The sequence below is a fragment of the Ahaetulla prasina genome, chromosome 3, assembly GCF_028640845.1.
Source record: "Ahaetulla prasina isolate Xishuangbanna chromosome 3, ASM2864084v1, whole genome shotgun sequence".
Taxonomy (NCBI): domain Eukaryota; kingdom Metazoa; phylum Chordata; class Lepidosauria; order Squamata; family Colubridae; genus Ahaetulla; species Ahaetulla prasina.
The window spans coordinates 199,725,093-199,742,119 of record NC_080541.1 but is presented as its reverse complement, the minus strand read 5'-3'; the positions used below and the strand labels follow the sequence as shown (position 1 = coordinate 199,742,119).

At 37.8% G+C, this 17,027-nt stretch overlaps 1 protein-coding gene across 3 annotated transcripts in view; it reads left to right on the top strand.

Annotated features, from left to right (window-relative positions):
- Positions 1-16,731, top strand: part of ZHX3 (zinc fingers and homeoboxes 3) — a 54,442-nt gene extending 37,711 nt beyond the window's left edge. For 2 of the 3 annotated variants that reach the window (XM_058175771.1, XM_058175769.1), the window contains 2 exons: positions 3,349-6,211; positions 8,479-16,731. In XM_058175771.1, coding sequence (XP_058031754.1) covers positions 3,493-6,211; positions 8,479-8,489 — 2,730 coding nt within the window. In that variant the 5' untranslated portion in view covers positions 3,349-3,492 and the 3' untranslated portion in view covers positions 8,490-16,731. Of the gene's footprint in view, positions 1-2,832; positions 2,877-3,348; positions 6,212-8,478 lie in introns of those variants that run through there. The other variant, XM_058175770.1, reaches the window with a different exon arrangement.
- The last annotated feature ends 296 nt before the right edge of the window (positions 16,732-17,027 follow it).

The following is a 17,027-nucleotide window of genomic DNA, read 5'->3' as shown; positions in this document are numbered from 1 at the left end:
GCTAATTAAGTTTTTTTCTTGCAAGTTAAAATTGAAAGAAATCAAAACCAATTGCTTAATCCTTACACTATTGGTATCCTAATGAATGTATGTAATGAATGAATGGAATGTGGTATTCCCTTGAATAAATCTGTTAATTTGATTTAATATTACCTCCTATATTTAATAGGTTTGGTTACTCTTCGCCTGGAGACAGGGATTAAACCTCTCTAGAACAGAAATAAAGATAGAAGTATTGAAACTTGAATCCTAAAACATGAATGTTATCATTAACATTTGCTAAGAAGATGTACCATTAAATTGAACTTTTACTGTAACTTTCAATTTCAATATTATGTTGCTTGACATAAAGCTAAACTGTAGTGTGTTTTATATGGGAATATTGCATGGCTTGTAAAATGGCACAACTTGTATGTATCTGGCACAGATGTGTATACTGAAAGATTAAAGAACCTAATCAATAATTTTATTTAAAAGATTTAAAGCTATCTTTTTAACTGCCAAGGCAAGCAAATAAAAATACTTTAATAAAAAATAGTGTACATGCAGCCAAAGCCACCCATTGAGCTTCGTGACTGAGCTGGATTTGAACTTTGGACCTGAGCAATTCTTATCCAACACTCTAATCATTATACTAAGAGGATGGGCAATATTGTGGTATCTTCCAGCCCTATGTTTCTCAGATTCATCGCACTAAAGTTAGATAAACCAGTAGTCTCCATTGTTGTATAGCAACTTCACATTGCCATGTTAGAATAAATCAATCCTACTTTTTAGTAACTGTAGTCTATTGTGCTGCAAAACTGTAATATTGCATAGTTCTCTTGCAACTATGCAAATTCAGAAGCTCCATTTGCCTGTTAATCAAAAACATTCAGTGATGATTGGTCTGATCAGGACACAACTCAAGTTGCAGATGTGAGGCTGCGCCAGATTTCTGACTGTGATTATATAACTGTTCCAGGGGAAACAGAAATGTACAAACAGTCCTTTCGATTACACTTTGATATGTTGTCGCTGTGCTTCAGTTCAAGCTAACTTTACATGCAAGGGCCTAGCAAATATTAACTCTGAGGGAATAAGGTCAGGCAGTTAAAAAAATTCAGATTAAACATGCCCTTGTCTAGTAATTTAACTGCATTGAACTTGAGTTTCCCTGGTATTTGGTCTATAGGTGATAGATTTGTCATTATTTTTAATTGTAATCTTTTTGAGAAGATTAATGAATTTAAGGAATATTCACTGAAGCAGTAATCCCAGTTTATGAGATATATAATTGAAGTTGTTCTTTTTTAAAACAACAACAACACCCTTCTTGTTTGCATTTGAGGCCTTTTTAAAATGGGACATTATACTGCTCCACTGAGAAATTATATCTTTTGTATTAATAGAAGGATTGATAGGGAGGGAGGGAAGAGAGAAAGGGGAGGGAGAGAGAGGGAAGGAGGAAGGGAGGGAAGGAGGGGTTATACAATGGTGATAAGTGTGAAAAATAGTCATAAGTCACTTGTTTTACTGCCATTTGAATAGTCACCAAATGAATAAGTCAACCCTACCTGTGATGCACCAGTAAGACCATACTTGGAATACTGAGTCCATTTCTGGTCACCCCGATACCAAAAAGATATTGAGGCTCAAACAGTGCAAAGATGATTAGGGGTCTGGAGGCTAAACAGAATGATGAATGGAATTAGGTATGTCTCGTCTAGCAAAGAGAAGGACTAGAGGTGGCATGATAGCAGTCTTCCAGTGGGAACTGCCACAGAGAGGAAGGGGTCAACCTATTCTCCAAAGCAAGACAAGAAGTAATGGGATTATTAAAGAGAGATCCAACCTACAATTAAGGAGAAATTTCCAATTAATCAGTGGAGCAGTTTGCCACCAGAAGTTGTGGATGCTCCATCACTGGAGATTTTCAAGAAGAGATTGGACAACCATTTGTCCAGAGTAGAATAGGGTCTCCTGCTCCCTCCAAGATCCCTCCCAACTTTGTTATCCTATAACTTCTATGACTTTTTTCCTTTCTCCTGCTCCCACTCATTTTTGTATGCTGAGTAGTTTGTTTCATGCAGTCCTCAATCTCCCCTTTCCTAATTGATTTTAAGCCTCTATTGCCAGAAGCCCCCACATTAGTTCCAGTTGTGTCTTTTAATAGCTTTGTAGTTATTGTTGCGACCACATATCTTCTGGGGAAGGCTTTAACCTGGCATTGTTCCCCTAGTATCTGAGATAAATTGGGCACTGGCAACCTCTATACTTTACCTTTGCCTTATTGGCAAAGGAAGAAAAAAACCCTAACAAAAATGAAATACTTTTTATAGTGCCATCTTCTTACCTTGTGGCCTGAGGAAATCAGCTTGATTTCTTTTGTGAACTATCTCATAAAATATAGACAAAATTAACTATATATATATTTTTTTTGGGAAAAGGAGAAAACAAAAAAGTTAACAGTTTTAAAAAAACTTTAGTCTTGTGCAAAACAATCTCATTTGGAAATAAAAACAGAAGGCAGTGAGAATCATAGACAGGTTCTCAAGAGAATTGCTAATGGAAAAACCTACAATTCTGAGTAGACTATTGGACAATTACCTAGACACATAATTGCTAAGCATCCATCAGGGAAATACATATCAGGGATAGTGGAGACATAAAACTTACTGATATGTGTTCCCAATTAAAATTACTCTTATGTAATATTTCTAGCTCAAACATAATACCCATTCCTTGAAAATAAACAGATTCTTGAACATTTCTTGCTTGCCTTTCTGGATCTTTCAGATTTGTATAGATCGGACCATAATTAGGTTAATATTTCTTTCTTGGATTTTAAAGGCAAAGCTGGGGGCTGAAGGAATCTCCTTTTGCTATGTGCCAAGGTAAGCATCCTTCGTTAGGAGGATCCTAGTGGAAGCAGAGAAATGTGCTTTGAGGAAGTCTTTGGTCTATGGGGCATGCATCTGATAGTCTGGACTTACTTCACCACAATAGGGCTCCACATAGAAGAGCCACCAGTATAATATTCTAAAGGTAACATATTGGGTCATGCTTCTTTTACTAAAGTGTAGCATGGGTACAAATCCATTTCCCTTTGGATGTTAGATTATCACTGATAATGCTGACATATAAACAGTACCTGCAAATTAGAGTATTGCTCAAGCAAAATGTTAAGGCATCATTATTTGCATGTGGTTCGGCATTTTATTTTGCATTCGGTTCTGATTTGAATTCTAGAAAAGCAAATTGATTCTGTATCTTCTTATGTGATTGAGAAATAAAAAGCTGTATGATTAAACTGGTATAAGGATTTCATAGTCTTTGGTTAATATACTGTTCTTTTGTTTTTTTTAGATTCAATGGCAAACACAAGTGGTTGTTCCATTTCTTGACATACATATGTCTGGGATCATGGATTTGCTCAAATTTACTCTGCAAACTTTATTCAAAAAATAATATTTGCCTCCTAATCTTTGATTATACTCACTGGTTGCAATAATGGCCAGCAAAAGGAAATCCACAACACCTTGCATGATACCAGCAAAAATGTTGGCACCACAGAAATCCACTTCTGTTGCAGTAAATCATGAAGGAACTCATCAAACATTGGTTCCCAGTACTCTTCCTAATTGTGATACCACTGTTGATAATCAGGGTAGTGGGACCTTGTCCAATGGACACAATGGAATTATAGACAGCACTTCTTATAGATGCACAGGTTGCAATTTCACTACTCAAGAAATTAATCCATTCCTTAATCACCTTGATTCTGAGCACATAGACTTTAGTAAAGACCCCTCTTTTTTGTGTGTGAAATGTAATGTCTTGGTAAAGAGCCATGATGATCTTTCTCATCACAATGCAGAGCACCATGTTGGAGAAAGAAACTTAATCTGGAATGTAGTGAAGCAAGCTAACCACATGATTGTGGAACAGACTACTGGAAATATCATCAGTGGTAGTCAGGACCACTTGGGGGATATTCCTGAGGAGAATCAGGAGAGTCAAGCTGAAATTATTATTACCAAAACGCCCATTATGAAGATAATGAAAACAAAATCAGAAGTTAAAAAAATCCATACACTGAAAGAAAATATGTCTAGTAAATCAGTCAAAGATATAGAGACAAAAGGTGAACTGTCATTTACCAATGGATCACAATCTGGCAAATCAACCACCATTGTCAATGGATCAGTAGTTGGAAATGTACCTATTTTACAAGCAGGCATAACACAACTTGTGCAACTGCAACAGCAAGCACAAGTTCACCAGCACCTACCGACATCAAAATCCCTCCCTAAGGTAATGATTCCCTTGAGTAGTATTCCAACTTACAATGCCGCAATGGATTCTAACAGTTTTCTTAAAAACTCATTTCATAAGTTCCCCTACCCTACCAAAGCTGAACTTTGCTACTTGACTGTGGTGACGAAGTATCCAGAAGAGCAGCTGAAAATCTGGTTTACAGCCCAGAGGTTGAAACAGGGTATTAGCTGGTCACCTGAGGAGATAGAAGATGCACGGAAAAAAATGTTTAACACTGTGATTCAGTCTGTTCCCCAATCCACTATTACAGTGTTGAATACACCTTTGGTTGCAAGTCCTAGTAGTGTTCAGCATCTCATTCAGGCCAGTTTGCCTGGTCATTCAGTTGGAAAGCCTGAAGGAACAAGTGGCATGCTGGTCACCCAACCAATAATAACAAATGGACTTCAGGGAGCAACTTCATCTCATGCAATAGGTTTAACCTCCATTCCAAAGACCCAGATAGCTAAACCTCCAACCACTGTGTCAGTTTCCAGTATTGCATCAACTGTGAATGTAGTTAGTGCTGCTCAGTCACAACTTTCAGCTTGCCCAAATATCTCTTCACAAGCATTCTTAGATCCTAACTTATTAAAAAATAAGAAGTCTTATGAACAGCTGTCTGCACTGAAAGATAGTTTCTGTAGGAATCAGTTCCCTGGCCAAGCTGAAGTTGACCGTCTGACAAAAATCACAGGACTTAGCACTAGGGAAGTTCGAAAGTGGTTTAGTGATAGGAGGTATCACTGGAAAAATATTAGAGGCAACAAATCTGTGCTTGGTGGGGATAGCACAATAATAATAGACTCTGTACCCGAAATCACTTTTACCACTTCACCAAAAACAACCACAGAGGTAACTTCCACATCAGCAGCAACACCTGTTCACACACCAGCACGTCGGCAATCTTGGCATCAGACCCCTGATTTCTCCTCTGTGAAATATAAGGAGAGGGCCCCAGAACAACTCAGAGTTTTGGAAAGCAGCTTTGCACAAAATCCCTTCCCTTTAGAGGAGGAAGTAGACCGTCTGAGAAGCGAAACTAAAATGACAAGGAGAGAGATTGACAGCTGGTTCTCGGAGCAAAGGAAAAAAGCAGACAAAGAAAGAAAACAACCAGCAGAGGAAGATGCTGAGGATGAGTCCGTAGAAGAGGAGGAGGATTTGGATGAAAATGGTTCCTTGGATGAAGCTGGAAGTTCTCAACTTCCAGGTGAACGTAAAGTGACCCCAATAAAAATCAACCTTAGAAACTTTAAGGTGACAGAATCAGAGGGGAAAAGTGAGTTGGCAGCGTCGGGTGCCCAAGCAACAACAGAGAGTTCTGCTAGCAGGGCACAGAAACCTAGGCTCTGCTTTAAAAAGACTGCTCAGCAGAGGCATTTGCTTAAACAGCTGTTTGTAAAGACCCAGCGTCCTACTAATGAACAGTATGACCAAATATGTTGTCAGACTGGACTTCCCAGGGTTGAAGTAATTCGCTGGTTTGGAGATAGCCGCTATGGTTTAAAAAATGGAAATCTGAGGTGGTATGAAAACTACAAAAAGGGTATTTTCCCCAAAGGGCTACCGATTTCCAGTGAAGTCAGCCAGGAGGTCCTCCAAGACTATTTTCAAAAGAACAAGGTTTTATATGAAGATGATCTTCAAGATCTCTGCGAAAGAACTCAGATGACCACCTTGCAGGTTAAATCATGGTTTGCTGAAAGGCTAGGGGAAGAAAGCAAAGCAGTATCTGATGCAAGTAGTGAGGGTCAGTCCCCAAGTGTTGGTGATCCAACCAATAGTCAGAAAGGAACTTTTGACACTTTTTCTGAAGTTTCTGAGAACAGTGAATCTTGGGAACCTGGAGGTCAAGATGGAAGCTCAGAATTTGGAGACACAGATAGTCATCTGCCTGCAATACATTCTGGTAAGTTGTTGTTGCCTTTTCTGTTAATGTTTTTGTTTAGCTTGGCCTTATTTTTGTTAAATTACTGCAGAAGAAATGTATTTAAACAAAACAGTGGGGAAACAAACAAAAATAATATTATTAGATTATCTGCTGCTCTTTTTGAAAAAAATAGGAATAAGAGGAAGAGGAATGAGAACAGGATCCTAAGCTATTTTAAGACATTGCTGTCTTTATATATATATAATTTATTGTCATTGTACACTGTATACCCATACAACAAAATTCACCTAACACCCAGAGACCAAGCCCAACACACATGACAATCCCCAGACACCCCCCACCCACCAAAAATTCCTCACCCCTAAACCACCCAAGCATCCACACAGCGGACCAAGTAATGCTGTCCACCAGGTCACTGATGGTGGCCGTTTAGTTCAGGGGACTCCAACTTTGGCAACTTTAAGCCTGGTGGACTTCAACTCCCAGAATTCCCCAGCCAGCTTTGCTGGCCGGGGGATTCCGGAAGTTGAAGTCCGCCAGGCTTAAAGTTGCCAAGGTTAGAGACCCCTGCTTTAGTTCATTGTTGAGTGCAATTATAGATCTGGGATAAAAACCTATTCAGAAGACCTTCATATGGTTTGTGATTATTTTCTGTCACACTGAATGGAGAGAAATAGAAGTTGCCCAAATCCTATAAGAGTGACCAAGTAATTTGTGTTCCATTGGGATACTATTTTTTATAATAATAATAATAACAGAGTTGGAAGGGACCTTGGAGGTCTTCTAGTCCAATCTCCTGCCCAGGCAAGAAACCCTACACCATTTCAGACAAATGGTTATCCAACATTTTCTTAAAGATTTCCAGTGTTGGAGCATTTACAACTTCTGCAGGCAAGTCGTTCCACTGATTAATTGTTCTAACTGTCAGGAAATTCCCTTTCCATATTTAATAATTGCACTGGTCCAGCCATTCCTTCATCCTAGCTAAATGTGTGTTTAGTAAGGCAATATTTGTAGGCTCCTGTTATGTGTATGCAAATTTTGCCAGTGATGCAAACATGTGAACAACGAGGCTTCAACCCAGGGCAGAAGAGCTTTGCATTAGTGCCTTTGTGTTATACTTATTTCCTTTTAACACTCCTTAGACCCTTTAAAATAATTTTTAAAAAAACCACATTATTTTAATCTTTTTTTTTAAAGAAAAAGAAAGAAAACGCTTCCCTGCTGCAAAGCAAATCACTTGCCTCTAGTGATTTTTATTTTCAAGAATGCCCATTACTCTTTCTTAGAGAATGAACAAAGTTTGGTGAGAACAACCCAGAACTTGGAAATGTGCCAACTTCTCTTCCAAAAAGACAAAAGCAAACTTTTGAGTATCTTGTGGAAGGGAAGAATGGATGTCGGGCAACAAAACCATCCATTTGTCTTCAGAAAAAATGTGGTCTGTAACTCATCACGTCCACAGTGACAGGCACTTTATTTGAGTTCATATGATGCTTTTAGTGTGTGAAATGTAATCTGCTGGCCTCCCAAAGCGTGGAGAATCCTATTCTGTATCTCCACCCATGAATGGTTTTTTGGGAGGGTCAAGAAAACTCTGGAGTTTAGTTTCAGCTTTCCATATGATTATTCATGTGACAGCAATGTCTGAATAGAGACTATAAATCAGTCTGTAAATACTGCCTGTAGCTCATTTGCTCCTTAATCCTTAATTTGTATATTACAATATATAATAGCACTTTCAAACAACAATTGAAGTTTCAACTATAGGGGAGACAATAAAAGGGGGAGAAAAAGAGAGAATCTGGAGTGGTTGAATAGTTGGAGAATTCAGCTAGAGATGTAATAACAAAGATGAGTTTTAAGATAAATTGTGCTGGATAGAAAGAAGACTGTATATAATTCAGTATTGAATTATGGAATTAGAATTGTATAGAATTTAGGATCTGGATTTGAAATGGACAGAGTAGAAATGATCTTCTAGTTAGGAAAACTACAAATTTAGGGTTTGGAGATGGAAAAGTGAGAAGCAAAAATCAAGCAGGGATTAAAATGCACAAACACACACAGACATGAGTTCAGAGAAAAAAGAATGTTTAGCCAACCCCTCCATAATATGAGGCCTTGGATTTAAAACACAATTTTCCATAAACTCTCCTCCTTTTTCTCAGAGCAGTTCAGGTCATGGTGACTTCCCCCCACCCCAGTTCTCTCTTGGCCCCTTCGCTTGCTAATTCATCCAATGCTGTAGAACACATTGTGACACATGTATTTGTTGCTTTCAGAAATGGATTGAACCACCACTGCCTTCGCTCGAGCAGCCGGCCAACTTTGTAAGAACCTAGCAGCTGTGGGTCATTCTGAATCTTTGTTGAAGATTGTAATGCCAAGATCATCTTTTCGTGAAGCACAATTTGAATTTGGAGGTTGCAGGGAAGACGTCAATAAAGAAAACTGTAAGGTTTGGGTTGGGAGAAATCTATTATTCTGTTTTATGATTTAGGAGAGTGTTCGCCAGATATTCTCCTTCAGGCTCCAGTTAGTGGACTCTGTCTTTCGAACTTCATATTCATATGGAACCAGCTTGTTAATGCCAGCAACCAGCCTTTCTCTGCATTGGATCATGCACCTGAAACATTGTGTTAAACATTCTGTTCCCCCCCCCCCATAGAAATGAGCTATCATTTGTACAACATATTCTAAATACTTTCAGTTCTTGTTCTCTGAATGATCCATCTTTGCATTTACTGTATTCTCTTTACATTTTAATTTCTAGATTTTGCAGATTTTGAAATTACAGTAAAAACCTCGATCTAACAGGCCTTTTGAGCGGAAACAGTGGCTGTTGATGCCTGAATTGATGTCATTTGTGGTGGCTGTTGGTACCTAATTTATCGTTTAGCTAATCTGCAGTATTGGAAATGATGTGAATGCAATCACTTGCAGCAAAATCACCATTCTCAAGGACTGAAACCACTTTCCATTGTATCTAAAACTTATCAGACTGAGAGCCATATTTGCTGTACAGATTGCAGTCTATGCTCACTTCCTCAAGAGTAAATCCCCCCCAAAAATCAAGCAGCTTCCTTACATACAATGGAGTTATATATGTCACTAGATAATATGTGACCTGTTGTGTCATCCTTTGAAAGAAAGGTAGTACAGACTTGTATGACCAGAATAAGTATTAAATTTTAGCTTGATCATATTTTTTTTTACCCCAATGCTGGATGGCTACATGATCATTTAAGAAGAAAATAGAAAAATAATTGTCGCTTCAAACAAACTTCAATAAATCAATATTTACTTATCTAAACAGATAGATATAATGACCACAGGAGGGCGAAAAAACAGGGGTCTCAGGAACAACTTTTGACTTCCTGCCATCTTCCCCATTGACTTTGCTCACGGGAAGCTGGCAGAGAGTCAGAAATCATGATCACGTGACTATGGGGAATTCAGCAATAACACAACTTTGTAAATAGAATGGTCTGAAATCATGGAAATTTCAATTCCACGGGCTCTGGATTATTTTACACATTCTTTAAGTTAATAGATTTAGGTACTTTGATTTAAAAAACTGTAAGTGCACCATTTGGGCTAACTTGAGTGTACAGACAAACAAACACAATGAGAGTTTTAGTAGTATATACATAGGGAAGGATCTGGTGAATAATATTTCTAGTTTTGTGCATAAAATTACAAAATGAAATTGGGTAACCATAACAATCTTCACCAAATTTCATCTGCATAGACGCAAATGAATGTTTCTTTTAATGCATTCCAGAAACTAAAAGAGTTGAAATTTAGGTCGTGTGTGTGTCTGTGTGTGTGAGAGAGAGAGAGAGGGAGAGAAAACAACAAATCATAAAAGTAAAAACACCCTTGTGGGTGTCATCTATTAGCAGATGTTCATTAATCATGAGCCCTGTAAGATATTATGACTTGAAAAGCCACCCCTTAATCCTCAAATTTAATTATTAACTTTGCTTAATTTTCAGGGTTGTAAATGCTAAACTGTGACTGTTTTGTTATTAATTGCAAATACATTTATTACTTTTATCAATATTGTAACAGGAAACTGTAACCCCCTCAAATAGCTGTGATCATGAAGGCATTTAGTTTGCAGTATACACAATTTCTTTTTTTACATACAGATCAGAATTGTATTGGATTCCAGCACGTATCACAAGAGCGCTCTGTCTCTTTTTCTAACTTTTACTGCTTTTTCTAGCTATTGATAAGCTAGAAAAAAACAACTGAAAAGCTCCAAGCTTTGCTAAATTCATAACACACTCAAATATATATATACTTGTAGTAGGCATATATTTTTGTCTTCACTATTCATTGTTTTGGAAAGATAAGATACTGGGGCTAATTACTGTTGGTAAGAAATATTTTAGATGGTTCATTTGGTGACATTAAATTTTCCCAGAGTTTTATTGGGTAGAGCCTGGGAAACCTGCTTTCAGAACCATCTCCTTGTGGTCTTCCAAAGACAGTGAGAAATACAAGCTCTCATGCAGGGGTTGTATCTGGGATGGAATCTTATCTGTTTTTCCCCAAAAGGTGAACTTGCCTAAATCAACTTATACAAATCCTGGAAACTCTCCAAATATATGTTCAGCCTCCAAGATTCCCAGCATGATCATTGTTGAGAATTCTGGGAGTTATAACCCACTTATTTGAATCTAGAATAGTTTCCCCCCATTCAGTACTATTGGTTGGAGAAGAAGAGAGTTCTTTCTAATCCAACCTACCTGAGGGCATCAGATAGGGAAACATTCTTGTATTTGTTCTTTTAGGATGTTTGTCAAGAAGTCTTACTGCCCCTCATGGCATTAATACCCAGGCTTAAGATGTGTTCTGCAAACCTACATGTGTATTGTGTACAATATATTATTAGCCACTGAGTTCAGTTTAGCCAGGGAATGTCAGGATGGAAATAAGTCTGCTAAAACCTATTTAAAAGTTTTAAAATGCTACAACTGATGTTGCAACTTAAAATGCAAAACCAGAAAGTGTGCATCTATGCACACGCACTGTTTCAGGTATAAAAACTTGGTATTCTTTCATATTTGATGTCATTCTCTCAATCTGTCTTTCAAGGAAAAAAAATCAATTTGTTCAAATGCATTTTAATTTGGCTTTCTCTAATTGTGTAGATAAATCCATATGCTGAAAGAGGAATATAATTGTAGCTCCCCCTCCATACCATGTTTAAAAGCTATCCATGGCTCACAGATGTCTTTTTACAAAGGAGACTTGCAATCTTGCCATTTATCCTTGAGAGAACCAAACTAGCATGCACATCGTTGAGAACAAAAAAATAAAAAATAAAAAAATCAGTTGCTAAGACTGTGGGAAGGCTCCTGCAGATTTCCTGTAATGCAGAAGTGCCAAGATCTACCTGTTACTTCTATTGGCTTTTTTAAAAATAAAAGTTACTTGTAGAGACTGAAAATGACTTTTCTCAGAGCAAGTTACCCTGGCTAATGGATAGGAGCTGGAATAGTAGGAGGTGGGGCCCAGTTTGGTTTTACAGGAAAACCATCAGAGAACAACTACAGTCACTTCCACTGGAATGACAACAGCGCTCGAGTTCCCAAAGGAAAAAGCAAAGTTGGTCATTTCAGTGGAATTGATAGAGGAGCAGTTCTCTCTTTTCTCTCCAAACATGCTGCCTTGTTTTCAATATATACATAGTAAATACATATATTCAATTAGTTTATTCATAGCATCCACATTAAAAAATGATACGGATGGCTGTTTAATTGGAAACGCCACTCAACTCTTTGAGGAGAGCTTAGAGTTTGAGATGCATTTAAAGCATTGCAAGCATGTTCAAAATAGCTCTCTCCAGATTTTATTCAAGGAGGGCAGCATGGTGCTCAACCTGATTTATTTGAAAAACAAGAGCCGTTGATATTGGAACAACTCAATTCCTCATGTTAGTTGGATCAGAGTGGCCAGGCTTTGTGACAAATTTAACACCGTGTGCATGAATTGCAGGACACAAATTTCTGCCCTGACTTTGGGCAGAACAGATCAGAGTGACGATAACAAACATAATTAAATGGATATCTGTCTTACGGAAGTATCAAAGTATTTCTGGCATAGGGAAGTGTGTCATGTGCTTGTTTGTGATAAAGTTGCTACCCAATGGAAGTAATAAATCTGCAGTACAACCACTTACTTACATGTAACTACTAGTTTTGATCCTAAAGTAGTGCAGAGTCCAACAGTGGCACTGCCCTAGATTGAAATGCAGTCTGATAACTTGGATTCATTGGATACACAAATGTACACATTATGATCGATAGGATACATTTAGTTGAACCAATAACTTATTTCTGACATGTATATTCCAGTAAGCCCATACTGAAGCCTCCCTTCACTTTCTGGAATCTTTTTGTGTATAGGTGATACACTTGCAGTTAAATTTATCCATTAATTGTGAGCATATCTATTGATCAATCAATCAATCTAACTATATTCAGGGGGAGTTGTACTACCATGATGGAGACTATGCAGCTCAATTTCATTTAACAAACAAGCTTTGGATATGCAAGACAGCATTATTTAATAGGAAATTAGTATCTATGGTAAATGCATTACCTTGGTATCTTTGCCTAGCAAAAAGTGCAGTTTTTGAAGCAGAATTTTAAGGGTAGATTTTGATCTCTTAGTGGTTTTGCAGCAGCATTTCTTGTCACAGGAAGCAACACCACAATGTATAAGGCTTTACATAACAAGACCAAGTGTTGAATTAGATTTAAGTATATAAAGAGACTGGTACAGTGGTAGATGATTGTTTGCATTTTGAATATTTTAGGTCAATCCTTGGCATTCTAAGAAGAGTTGAAAGACCCAATCCACTACATAACTATAGGTAGTCCTTGCTTAACAACCATTTGGCAGCTGTTCAAACTTACGATGACACTGAACAAAGGGACTTACTTACAGTGCCTGAAATTATAGCCGTTGCAGCACCCTGTGGTCATATGATTTATGGGTTCTTGGAAACCTGTCCGAACTTATTCCAAGAGTCCCACTATGATTGGCACTTGAAATTTTCCCTGCCAACTTCCCCAGAAAGTCAATGGAAAAGTCAGCAGGGAAGGTTGCAAGCTGCTGCTGGCTGCTGACACCACTCCCTCTGGTTCCTAAGGGGTTGGCTGAAAAAAAAGATCCATCGGGACCCGTGTTGGGACAGACCTATTTAGCCAGCCTCTTTCAGAATGGAAGGGCTGCCTGCCAGATTGATTTCACCCCATGCAGGGCGGAGTCTCTTTGCTAAGCAGCCCTGTTGCTCTCAAAGATACTGGCTGACAAGGTCCGGGCTGAAAGCCATGTGGGATTTTGGCACAAGGTGTTTGCACTAAGGGGTGTTTACAGGCAGGTTGGTCCAAGGGCCCCATACTGCAAGTGCCCCAGAATTTGCTTAAGAACCACAATGACTTACGACCAAAATTGTGGTAGTAAGTCAAAGAGTAGCAGAACAATACTGCAAATGATATTTGGCCAGCCTCCCTCAAACTTGTGCCCTTTCAACAGGGTAGAGTATAGTTCTTATGTTTCTGAGCCAACAGAACTGGAGGGCATGTTGCAATAATATTTTTAGAGTATAATGAGCTACATTAGTTTGTATTTAAATTACTGTAAGTTCCCAGTTCAAGAGAACATGATTTTGGCTGGAATATGGATATGGTAGCTCTATCCAATCAAACAAAAGTTAATTATGAAATAAACTGAATCTTTGGTGCTAATTAATATTAATACCCAATTAATAACAATTTTGTATTGCATTTGATTCATTAAATTGATTAAATCAATCAGAACAAATAGAAGTTGTGGCCAAAAGGGCCTTTGCACAGGTACATTTACTGTACCAGTTGTGTCCTTCCTTGGACTGGAGTTCTTCAAATAGTCACTCATCCCCTAGTTACCTGATGATTGGATTAATGTAGTACGCTTTACAAACGGAACTTTCTTTGAAGATCTTATGGAAGCTACATATGATCCAGAATGCAGTAGTCCAAACAGCAACAGGGGTGCTATCTTATATGTATGCGACTCAGATGCTTCCTGGTTGTAACTTGGCTGCTGGGTTAAATTCAAGATGCTAATTATCAACTTTAAGGCCTTCAAGGCATAGGCCTGGTTGAGGCCTCTTGTCTACAACTGTCTCTCTACCCACTAGGGACCCTCAGGATGGGCTTGTTCTGGGTTTCATCGTTTAAAGAATATCATTTTGGGGAATAAGGAAGCACACCTCATCTGTTGTAATTCCTCCTTTTTGGAATGATCTTCCCTCCAGAGATTTTAGGAGGATTTGCTCTCATCCTTTTAGTTTTTCAGAAAATCACTAAAAATGTGGTTATTCTCCCAGTACTTGGGAACAGGATGATTGTCTTTTGGTCTGGTTTTACTTTCTTTTGGTCTGGTCTGCTTTGGTTTTGTTCTGATGTTTTTGCTTCTCCGTTTGGTGGTATTTTTATATGTCAGATTTTTAAAAAAAATTTAACCGCCCAGAGTCACTCAGGAGTGAAGTAGCCTGTATATCAAATAAATAAATGGGAAAGTCAGATACTTTTTCAAGAACCAGTTTTTTTTTGTTTTCATTTTTGTAAGACTATTAAAATGTTTTGGTTAGAAATGTATCTCTAGCTGAAAGCACTGTAAGATTTTAGAAAGTATAGACATCCCATTAAGGTTTGTGCTAAATCTTATGCTGTACATTTCCTAAAAGCAATAACCTTAACCTTCTCTCTGTTTCTATCTCCCATATTTCACAAATAGGAGAGAAGGTGCAGAGTAGGCGTTAAAAGCATTTAGTAAGCCCATTTACTGACTTTGCAAATAAATCATACCTAGACAGTCTCATTGGAGTTCCAGTAGTTTCAGTCCGAACCTTTATGCTATGGTATCCTTCATGAACCTGGTCATTCAAATGTAATTATTTGTATTTATTTTAAAATATTTTAAATCATTTGTTCTTAGAATAATTAGAAGTTAAAACATATGACATAATAACATTTTTCAGTAAAACATCTTTTATGAGGGAAAGGAGGTACCGTATATACTCGAGTATAAGCCGAGTTTTTCAGCACGTTTTTTGTGCTGAAAAACGTCCCCTCGGCTTATACTCGGGTCTATACGGCTTATACTAGAGTTTTTTTTTTTTTTTTAAGCCCCTCGGCTTATACTCGAGTATATACGGCTTATACTCAAGTTTTTTTTTTCTTTTTTTCACATTTTACCGGACGGAAGCCCTGCCGGTGCAGTGAGAGGGCGGGGCGGGGGAGCCGCCAGCCTTCTCAGCTGAGGGAGGGAGGGTTTCCCCAACCGGTAGGTGCCTCATTTCCCACCCTCGGCTTATACTCGAGTCCCCAGTTTACCCCAGTTTTTGGGGTAAAATTGGGGACCTCGGCTTATACTCGGATCGGCTTATATTCGAGTATATACGGTAATCAAAAACAGAGTTTCATGGCAGAAGAACAGGTGTTTCAGAGGTATGGGCCAGAAAAGTTTGCATCTCCGCTATTTGAGAATTTTCAAAATCTGATCTTAGTAACATTTCTCATTATTGCCTTGGTGATCTAATCATCTTAAAAAGAGAAAGATTCTGATCTGATTTGTACTGAGCATTTTTTTCAATCTAGTTATTTTATTATTTTATTTATTTTTTATTTCATTTTTCATTTTTATTTTATTTCATTTATTATTATTTTATTTTAGTACTTTACTATTTTACATTTTATTTTATTTTATTCTTTATTTTATTTTATTATTTAATGATCTAAAGCCATACGAGACTATATTAGAGACATGGCAGTGGTTGGCCCATTGCTCCTTATTTTAGAAGGGTCCAAAGTCATATGGAAACTGCAAGGTTCATAAAGACTTTTACATCATGATTTTCATTATTTAATTTTAAATGGAAAAAAAATTCCACCTTCATTGAGTGTTGGCAATATTTTACATCATAATTACGCAGTGCAAATTATTAGGGGGACATATACAGCTTAAGAGTGATATATCAGGAAAAAACACAGCTGGTGTAGTCGGGGATATACTAAGCAAGCCTGCCTCAGTAACTCCAATAATTATGGTGTCGTTTTCACTAGGGCTGAGGTGAGAGCATTCATTTCATCACCATTTGGAACAGTTCTACTAGGTTGCTACTTGAGAATACAACAGAGACAGTAAAACCTGGTGGTGGTACTTAAAGTTTAGACTACATGAAAATCACTGGATGGATTTTCTTCTGTATTTTCTACTTTCTGGCCTACCCAGCCTTTCTCAAGCTGTGAGGTGAGGCACTACACAATATAAATTGGCTCAATTGTGACATTCCATATGTCTCTCTTTTCAAAAGTTTCAAATATGATACGTCTAGTGTTACACTCAGAGTCATTGTGGGCCATATCTAATTTGAAGCTGCTATCCGGCAGATCACACATATGCAGAGTTCCAGATGTCATTTTGCTATCGTTTGAAACCTTGAAGGGGTTTTTTCTTGTCATTTTCTCTCTCTAAATAAACAGGCACAGGGATAGATGAAATGTGAGGCTGTGGGGAAATTCTGAACCAGAACGCAAAATGTTTTCAGAAGGGGATTGGAATTTGTTCAGCCGGCACACATTGTCTCTTCGTGTGGTATTTATTAGTCATACTTTTATCGCTAATTTCATCTGTTCCCGAGACTGTTTTTTATTTTGTTTTGCTTTAAATTAAGACCCGTTTGGAATAGAAATAGCACATTGTAAAATGCTTAATCACAAGCTGGTGTGCATGAGGTTTACAGAATAAGCTTTGTCTGCAAGGGCAT